The 8,274-nt window shown below is 41.2% G+C and overlaps 2 protein-coding genes across 2 annotated transcripts; both read right to left on the bottom strand.

Moving 5' to 3' along the window:
• Positions 1-1,890: 1,890 nt before the first annotated feature.
• Positions 1,891-3,591, bottom strand: LOC130495045 (protein CUP-SHAPED COTYLEDON 1-like). The gene is made up of 3 exons (XM_056985998.1): positions 3,312-3,591; positions 2,652-2,935; positions 1,891-2,569 (listed from the first exon to the last, which is right to left on the bottom strand). The coding sequence occupies exons 1-3, from the start codon at positions 3,511-3,513 to the stop codon at positions 2,123-2,125; spliced, it is 933 nt and encodes a 310-aa protein (XP_056841978.1). The 5' UTR covers positions 3,514-3,591; the 3' UTR covers positions 1,891-2,122.
• Positions 3,592-4,814: 1,223 nt separating this feature from the next.
• Positions 4,815-8,185, bottom strand: LOC130512534 (uncharacterized). Its single transcript, XM_057010622.1, has 16 exons — positions 8,030-8,185; positions 7,791-7,940; positions 7,605-7,696; positions 7,388-7,484; positions 7,225-7,268; positions 7,063-7,151; positions 6,822-6,919; positions 6,585-6,731; positions 6,355-6,502; positions 6,179-6,255; positions 6,039-6,110; positions 5,887-5,934; positions 5,677-5,804; positions 5,426-5,570; positions 5,142-5,346; positions 4,815-5,056 (listed from the first exon to the last, which is right to left on the bottom strand). Exons 1-16 carry the CDS (start codon positions 8,129-8,131, stop codon positions 5,007-5,009), a joined length of 1,692 nt encoding a protein of 563 aa, XP_056866602.1. The 5' UTR covers positions 8,132-8,185; the 3' UTR covers positions 4,815-5,006.
• Between the last annotated feature and the right edge of the window lie 89 nt (positions 8,186-8,274).

Below are 8,274 nucleotides of genomic sequence, written 5' to 3'. Positions count from 1 at the left end.
CCGCGACTGCACTCTCGATTCCGAAATAAGAACGCGCTGCGCACGACTCAAGTTCTGTATCCATCATCGCCTCGCGATGAACCGCCTCTTGGCTTCCTTCAGAACCACGGACCGTCTCTAAGTCATCACCAAGCCCCGACGAGGCCGCACGCATCTTCCCCTTTTGTTCTGAGAAAGTTTCTTACTTGTCGACATTACCGAGTAAACGATAAAACGAGAGCAAGAAGAAGAGAGAGAAGCAACTTAGAGAGAGAGAGAGAGAGTACCTGAAGATTGCGGAAGAATGGGAGATCTGAAGGAAAGATCTCTTATTTATAGGAGGGGAACGCGCGCCTCAACGAGGCGTCATAATTAGCCCTAAACGGGCCTAAATGGGCCTCTAGACGGGCTCGCGCGTCGGTCTCAAGCGCGACCTTTCGGTTTCCCGGTCCGAAACCTAACGACGCTTTGGCTTCCCGATCCAAAACCTAGTAACGGTTCGGCTCCCCTCGCTACAATTGGCGACGGTTCGACGTCATACCATGAATCGAATGCGATCAGATCCCCGGTTTGGAAAGACCGTTGTTCGGCATCAATCCAGACGATTTATACCGAATCGCGGAAGTTCTTTTCTTCGGACAATTTCTGGCGGAGCCGTCAAAATCAACAACGAGTCTCCTGTTCTTCGAGCCCTAAAACAACTAGCTCACAGCGATCGTTTACTCGACCGAACTATGAGCTAGGGGGACTTATTGTTGGGATGGATTGTCACCACCCACAAGGCCCAGCGAACAGGAGGCCCATTACCATCAAGGAGGGAGCGGCGGGCTCGGCGTCGGCTCCTCGACTGGACCCCGACTCGGCTCGTGACTACTTAGCTAGAGGACGAGCAGCCGAAGCGAGCAACCAAACAGCTCGGGCCGAGCAGTCATCCCGATTGGGCCTGTATATCGAAAAGCCCATGACCAAAGGGAAGCGAATTAGGTCGAGACTAACCGACCTAGGAGACTATATAAGGAGTTGAGGACAAGAAGGAAGGGTATCACTACACAGACAGACAGACTTGCGGCTAGATTAGGGTTTCCTTTATTCTCTTTGTATCTCGCCGCTCTCTTGTACTTCCGGCTAGGATCTCACCGAGCATCGACTAGCCGGCTTTCTTACTCTTGTACCCTCGTTATTCCGACTCTAATAAAACGTCTCTGTTCACCCCACTCTTGAGTTCTTTTACTTTCTATTGACCAAACTCACCTTAAACAGCAAGGCCCAGTTAAGAGAAACCCATTTTAAGGAAGAAAGCAGAAGCCCAGTGAATTAAGATCAAGTCTGAAAAATCCGATCAGTTAACTTGGGGGGAGAGATGAGTCTTCGATCGCATGCAGAGATCCAACACTGAAGGAGCGTGGAGGATAAGGCGGGATTACTATCTCGGAGGCTGAGGATTTTTTCCTTGATTCGTCTATCAATGAAGAGAAGAAGAGTGATATTTGGAGTTTATCACTTTTTCTATATTCTTACCTTCTGCTGATCCTGAAATTATACAAGATTGACATGAATGCTGTACAGATCACGTAAATGTCCAAAATTGAAAACTTGACTACATTAATAGAGAGCATTAATCCTTAATGTGAAAAGACCACGAATTGCATAATGTCAAAGTTCATATTGACTCCAAAAAGCTACAGCTTTAAAAATTAACCATTTAGAAATTTGTGTATGAATGGCATGTTTTTGATTAAAAATTATATTATGCATAATTTATTATTATGAAAAAAATATTTCATTTTGAGATATGTAACTCATTACAACAGAACTGTTTCGCCACCTGGATATTAACCTAGTTACACTATTAAAAGAAAAGTGAGTTACTAGCATTCTTTTTGTACTAGAAACTCGATAGTACCAGGAAACTAGTTGTAAGCAAAATGAATTTCAGAAATTTACTTCACACCGAAAGTCATTGTTATTTAAAAAACAAGCATAAGGACATCACAAACACGTACACATAACACAAAACGCGACGACAGCTACATGATTCGAGACTAACACAAACCATTTTAATTAAAACGAAAGTCTAGTTTTCCTTGAATCGAATCCATAAAAGGCAGAGAGAGATAAGCTTTGTGACCGCATAAAGATATCATCAGAGAGCAAACGGCCAGGAGGAACTCAGTGCGGAGCCACCGTACATTCCGAACGACTGATGAGAAGGAGGTGTAAACACCGTCGGAGGCAGAGAAGGTAGATTTGGTAAAAACGCAGCGTCGATGCTGAACTGACCAGAAGAAGCTCCCACATCCATAAACTGACCAAAAGCCACGTCATCACTAAAGAAGCGAGGCTGACGTGGCAGAGAAGGAGATGGAGCGGGAAGGTAAGTAGGAGGAAAGCTCGCATCAGCAGCAGCATGAGCTGCAGAGGTATTGGAGAAACAGGACACGTGCTCCTTCGCAAAGGCGGCATCGATCATCGGAGCAATTAAAGAACTGGCGGAAGAGGAGCAGTTGACACCGCCGGAAGAAATATTCAGTTTGGTCTCTCTACTGACAACACTGCTTTTCAGACAGACTTTAGAGAGAACCCATTCATCCTGTGTAAAGAACCAAACATTAAAAAATAAAAAACACATTTTAACTGTATATAAACCGACCAAAGTGAAATGAATCTTTTACCTTAGCGGAGGAAGTGATGTAATGGTAAGAGAACTTGCCGTCGAGGCGATACTCGTGCATGACCCAACAGCTTTTCTCACCTTTAGGAGCTCTGCCTTTGTAAAAGACGAGAGTTTTCTTCATTCCGAGAAGCGAGTTTGTCTTTGAGCTTTTGATCTCTCTGTCTTTACCAGTAGCTTTCCAGTAACCAGCTTCTGTTGCTCTGTTCGTCCTCAGTCCCGTTGGGTACTTGCGGTCTCTTAGCGTGAAAAAGTACCACTCTTTCTCCCCCATCTTCGCTTTCTCTGCTCATACGTGAAAGAAGACTCTCTAAAGTAAGTAATACTCTGTTTTAAAACAGAGAAACAAAGGCTGGTGACCATTGTTTTATGTTTATATTGGGCTGACTAAAAGTAATATTTCTCAACATTGTTCAAGCTTATTAGAGTTATAGTGATAATATAAAGAAAAACAGTGGAAAGTTTGAAACTTTGAACCTATAACGAGAGTCTAAATACTATTCAAGATAGGTTTAATCGCGTCTAAACTGGGGAGTTTTAAGCAATAGTTTTTAAGACTAAAGGTATGCAAAAACAGAGTAAAGTCTGAAACTTGAAGCCTATATCCGATGATTTAAGACATTATTAACCTAGAGTTTTAACTGTGTGAAGTGTTGCTTACCAGGAAGTTCCCAAGGCTCAGACTTGTTGAGATCAACTTGAGAAATGGCGGCACATGAGAAATTGGAGTCGAGGACTTTCTTGAGGAGGTAGTAAGTGATGAGCTCTTCATCGGTGGGATGAAACCTAAACCCAGGTGGCATTATGGTTTCATCTTCAAATCTTGATGATCTGTCCCAACCATTAAACACATCCATATCCATTGTGGGGGACAACCACGCAAAGAAAGAAGCTCTGAGGGAAACAAAAAACAAAACCCTAGATGTTCTAATTTTAAAGACCAGAGGAAGGGTAAAATAGAAAAAAGGGTACTTTTTAAAATGATCTGTGTTTCTCCTGTTCTACAAGCAACTGATGTGATATTTGACTGTAGCTAGTGACAGACAGGAGTTGATGTTGATGTGTACAATACACCACACAAAACGAATATATATATTAATAATTAATTAATATCGCTAAATTGTAATAGAATCTAGGATATATGATTAATAATTATCTTCTGAGAGAGAGTTGTTCAAAATAATAATGATTATTTATCTATAGAGCATGCAATGTGTGCGTGACTGGAAATCTCAGGGGATTCGACGTCAGCCATAATCTGTCTTTATTATGCTAACTTTACCAGCCAATAGATTATTTGATACTAGTTTGGATCTTTGGTCTGAGCTTTCAGCCTTTCACCATGTATAAGATTCTATACGCATTAATGTTTTCAAGACAAAAACTTTATTACAAGAAGAAAAAAAAGTAAGAGCATGGATGCATCAAATCGTGAGGAGTTCACATCCATCCATCAATTATCTGTCACAAGGAAACGTCGCACATATACAAGAGATGGAGTCGTCACAGGCTTTACATCAAATCATATTCCCATGCATCTTTCATTTTTTTTCCTCCTCCTATGCCTGCTATTTTTCACCTCTATGCGACCCACAAGTAACTCTAGTTTTAGGTCGACACGTTACGTTGATTAAGAGAAATAACACATGGGTTTCATTATTTAAGAGAGTACGTTTCAATTATTTAACAAGAGAAATAAAACACAAGAGATTGTGAAATATCAAAACAATTCCAACAGAGATCATTGTCACAACCACTGATTTTAATTAGGGAGGAAAATAAAAGATTTGTTTGCTTACGAATTAGTAATTGTGGATATTTTTGTTGCATGAGAACAGAGATCGAGAAAACTCGAGTGACGTTGTATCTGTGGTGGAGTGGAGGAGCGAATCATCTTCGCCGCCCTCCGGCCTGAAGCCTACGGCGTCGTTTTTCGAGTCTACGGCTAAGCGTTGGGACCCACCTCAAATAACTTTTTGGCATTTTCTCGTTCGGACTGACATGTAAGGAAACAGGATAAAACTCGGTGAAGTTCAAACTTGTAATAATTAGGTCGGATACACGTTACCTAAAAAGAAACAAAAACACATAACTTAAACCATCTAAACCGGGTTCAATTTAAACACGGATCAAACCGGGTCGGTGATTAGACTAATGTACTGTATACACAAAACAAACACCTTTGGGTTTCACTGTTCATTTAAACCGTAACTTGAGACATTTTACATAAATTTATATTATATCAATTTTGGTCCAAACCGGTTACAAACCGAGAATGGTTAGTGGTTACAATGGTACAAATCAAACAAAACAAAACCGGAACGGTACAAACCGAATCCAAGAGACTTTTCTGTGATCAGTTTTGGGGGATGACATCAGAGAGAGCAAAGTCATGGAACGGTGGACCTGCAAGAAACGAATGACACAACTTCAAATCATCCATCTTTTAGTTGAATCAATCAAATTTTTTAAAGGAGATGGAGATGATGACCTCCTTGTTCACTTAGAATGTGAAACGGAATGTGTGCAACCATTTTGTCCCCACCCTCGCTCCAGTTAACCGTACCAGGAAACCTTTTTTCCGAAACACGTGAAGGTCCTAACACGGACCAACAGATCCCTGGCTCGTTCATTAGTCCCAAGTAATCATGTGCTCGTCTCCAAACCCTTGCATCAGATATCCTAGACCTAACCACCTACACACCCACACATGTACAAACAAAGTGATCGTTCCAAAGCGTTTTCTTTTTTTTTTAGTGAGGGATTCAGATATACCTTTCCCAAGGCAACACGAGCTCTTGGCAACAGTTCACGGTGATAAGTTGCGAGCTTTGCGATAGCCGTCACCACAAAACACAAGAGCCTTGACTGTGTTGTTCTTCTGGATGCATTCCCGGATTCTTGCCTCAGACCTAGACGGCTTTTTTTTTTTTTGGGGGGTTGTTGGAGGCAAAAAGTGGTGTAAATAGAAATGCATGAAGAAGATGGTGGTCGTATATAAGAGAGAGGTAATGATGATAATATACCTTGATGAGAGATTCTCATAGAGAAGCAACTCTAAGCTTTCAAAGAGCTCTCGAGCAGCTTCCTTGTGTGATTCTCCCCCACCACCATACTCTCCAATCGCCCAACATAGCTGTAAAGCTAACTCTCTCTATGGAAAGAAAAAGAAAAAAACATGTTTTAGAGGAAACATTTTTGTTTACCAAAACATCCGTTAATATCCAGAAACTGACCTTAGCGGAGTCATCATAAGCTTCTCCAAGCCTATCAATTATAGGCTTCTGCATTATGTAAACGATTTTCAGCAAATCAAAACTAATAATCATAATAATACTATTGCAAGCATAAACAAAAAAAAATAAGGAAAATAAAAAGAAGGCATTACTTTCAAGAGCGCAATGAAGTTTGGAGATCTCTGAAATGCAGCCAACACGAATTCAAGTAGCCTCCTACGGATCTGCATACACATTTACCATAACTCTGTAAGTTAAGGTCCAATATACAAAAAGATGCGTTGATGGTTACCTCATGAGAAAAATTCTTATCCGGAAACATTGTAGAGTTCCTTGTCATGAGCAGAGGGATTAGTGCACAGATCAGAGCTGCAGAAAGAAAAGAAAAGAAAACAAGCAAGAAATAGACTCAATAGTGCTAACAATGTTGGTAACTGACTTAAGAACACTACTGTAAACGAATCTTACAGTCATTAGCATCTCTTAAGGTAACACTGAAGTAGACATCAAGAAGCCGAGGAGCAATCTTAAGTGTCTGCTTCATCCTCTCTGACCGAGGACCACTCGCAGCAGCCTGCAGCGCTGCGTTTAACGCAGGAGAAGCTCGGTGTCTTTCCTGCAGTACAAAGTTAGTTTTACTATTGTTCGGTTGGGACATAATGTGAATAAATGTAAGAACTGAGGGAAAGATAGCATACAGCTAGACCATCATTTTCGTCCTTGAGAAGCTCAAGAAACAGAGGATCAGCTACGTCTATTGTATTGTTATCTTCAGACTCTGAGTCATCCCCTCCGTCTCCGATGGTTGAACCAGTATAGGCTTCATCCATAAGGGCAAGAAGCATCTGCATTCATTCACAGGGATCCGTGTCATTCATTGACTATATCTGAGATCAGTCTACCATGTAAATGTTTTTTTTAATGAAATATAAAACCTCCGGGGCTGCACTCTTCTGGATTGAAGCAATGCTACCTCCGACCCTTGACCCTGACCCGGAGCTCCTTTCCACTTTTTCTAGTGCCACAACCAGCACTAGCAAAAAATATTAACAAGAAAATACTTAATTAGAATACAGAATACTCATAAACTAAATTAGGATGAGAGAATACAAAAGTTCAAGCAGAAACACTACACATACGAACTCAAGTAGCATTTTTCAGAGAGGGTGGACTCACTTGGCAAGTCTAGAATGGATGGAAAGAGAGGAAGAAATGATCCAGGTGATATCAGTCCTGGAAATATCTTCAGGAAGGACTTTTCCAACCTGAAGATTTCGTGATTGATTAAATAACTTATGAAGAAGAAAAAAAAGAAGCAAGAATGACTCGGCGGCTTACTTCTCCCAGTTCCAGGCAATGAGCTTAAGCAACAACGGAAAAAACTGCACACAGAATTGCTTGTATCAGACAGGAGAAGATGCTCTAGCATCAATCTCAAGCAGTTGAGAAATGTAAAAACGGAATTGAATTAAACATTACAATAATCAGTTTGTTTATATACCTGAGGGAGTAGGTTAGGGAAAGACGCCAAGAGTTTTCTCTTGTTCTCGATAAGGAACTCACAAGTTGCCTCAGCAACAGCAGCATCCGAGAACTCGCTACAAGAAAGTTACCACCAAATGAGCAAAACGTACTTGATAGAGATACCCACTAAAGTATCCACACGAAGGCTCATTTCAATATAACCTCTAAGTTGAAACATAAGCAAAAATACACACCGGCTAAGACACGAACGGAAGAAAGTCCTCAAACTCGGGTCAGCATCGTGCAGAACCATATCTCCAAAATCAAGAAAAAACTGAAGAATTGCCTAAACACACACACACACACACAAAAAAAAAAGGATTAACCTTTAACGCACCATACGACATATATCAAAAGCATTCATATTGGTGGGTAAGTACTAGTAAGAGAAGGCCTTTGGAGGTCCCTGACGACTCAGACTGAGACACTGAAGCTACAGAACGCTGGAAGACCTTATTGATCTGAGGGTAAATTCTCGCCACCAGATCGTCTGATTTCTCCAATTTACAGAACCCATGTAGCTTCTTAACCTAATGATCCATTGACATTCACACAAATTCAAGAAAAGATGATTCCTTTATATACATCGAGAACACACATAATTGTCGTCGATGCTTACTGATTGTAGCACAGATGGATCAGAAGCAGGATCCGTGGAATCACGCGCGCTATTGCTTAGGATCCTCAGATGATAATTCCAGTCTCCGTCTTGATCGTTCATGGTTTTTTACACCACGAGAATGCTCGCTCGCTTAGTTGAAAGAGAAAAAAAAAACGAAGAAGATGATGGAGCAGAGGATTGGACGGAAGACGCGTCGTTTTGGATTTGTATCATTAGACTGCATGCCATCTTCAGTACACTAG

Source organism: Raphanus sativus, chromosome 5 (genome assembly GCF_000801105.2).
Source record: "Raphanus sativus cultivar WK10039 chromosome 5, ASM80110v3, whole genome shotgun sequence".
Classification (NCBI taxonomy): Eukaryota; Viridiplantae; Streptophyta; class Magnoliopsida; order Brassicales; family Brassicaceae; genus Raphanus; species Raphanus sativus.
This window is presented reverse-complemented; position numbering and strand designations above follow the sequence as displayed.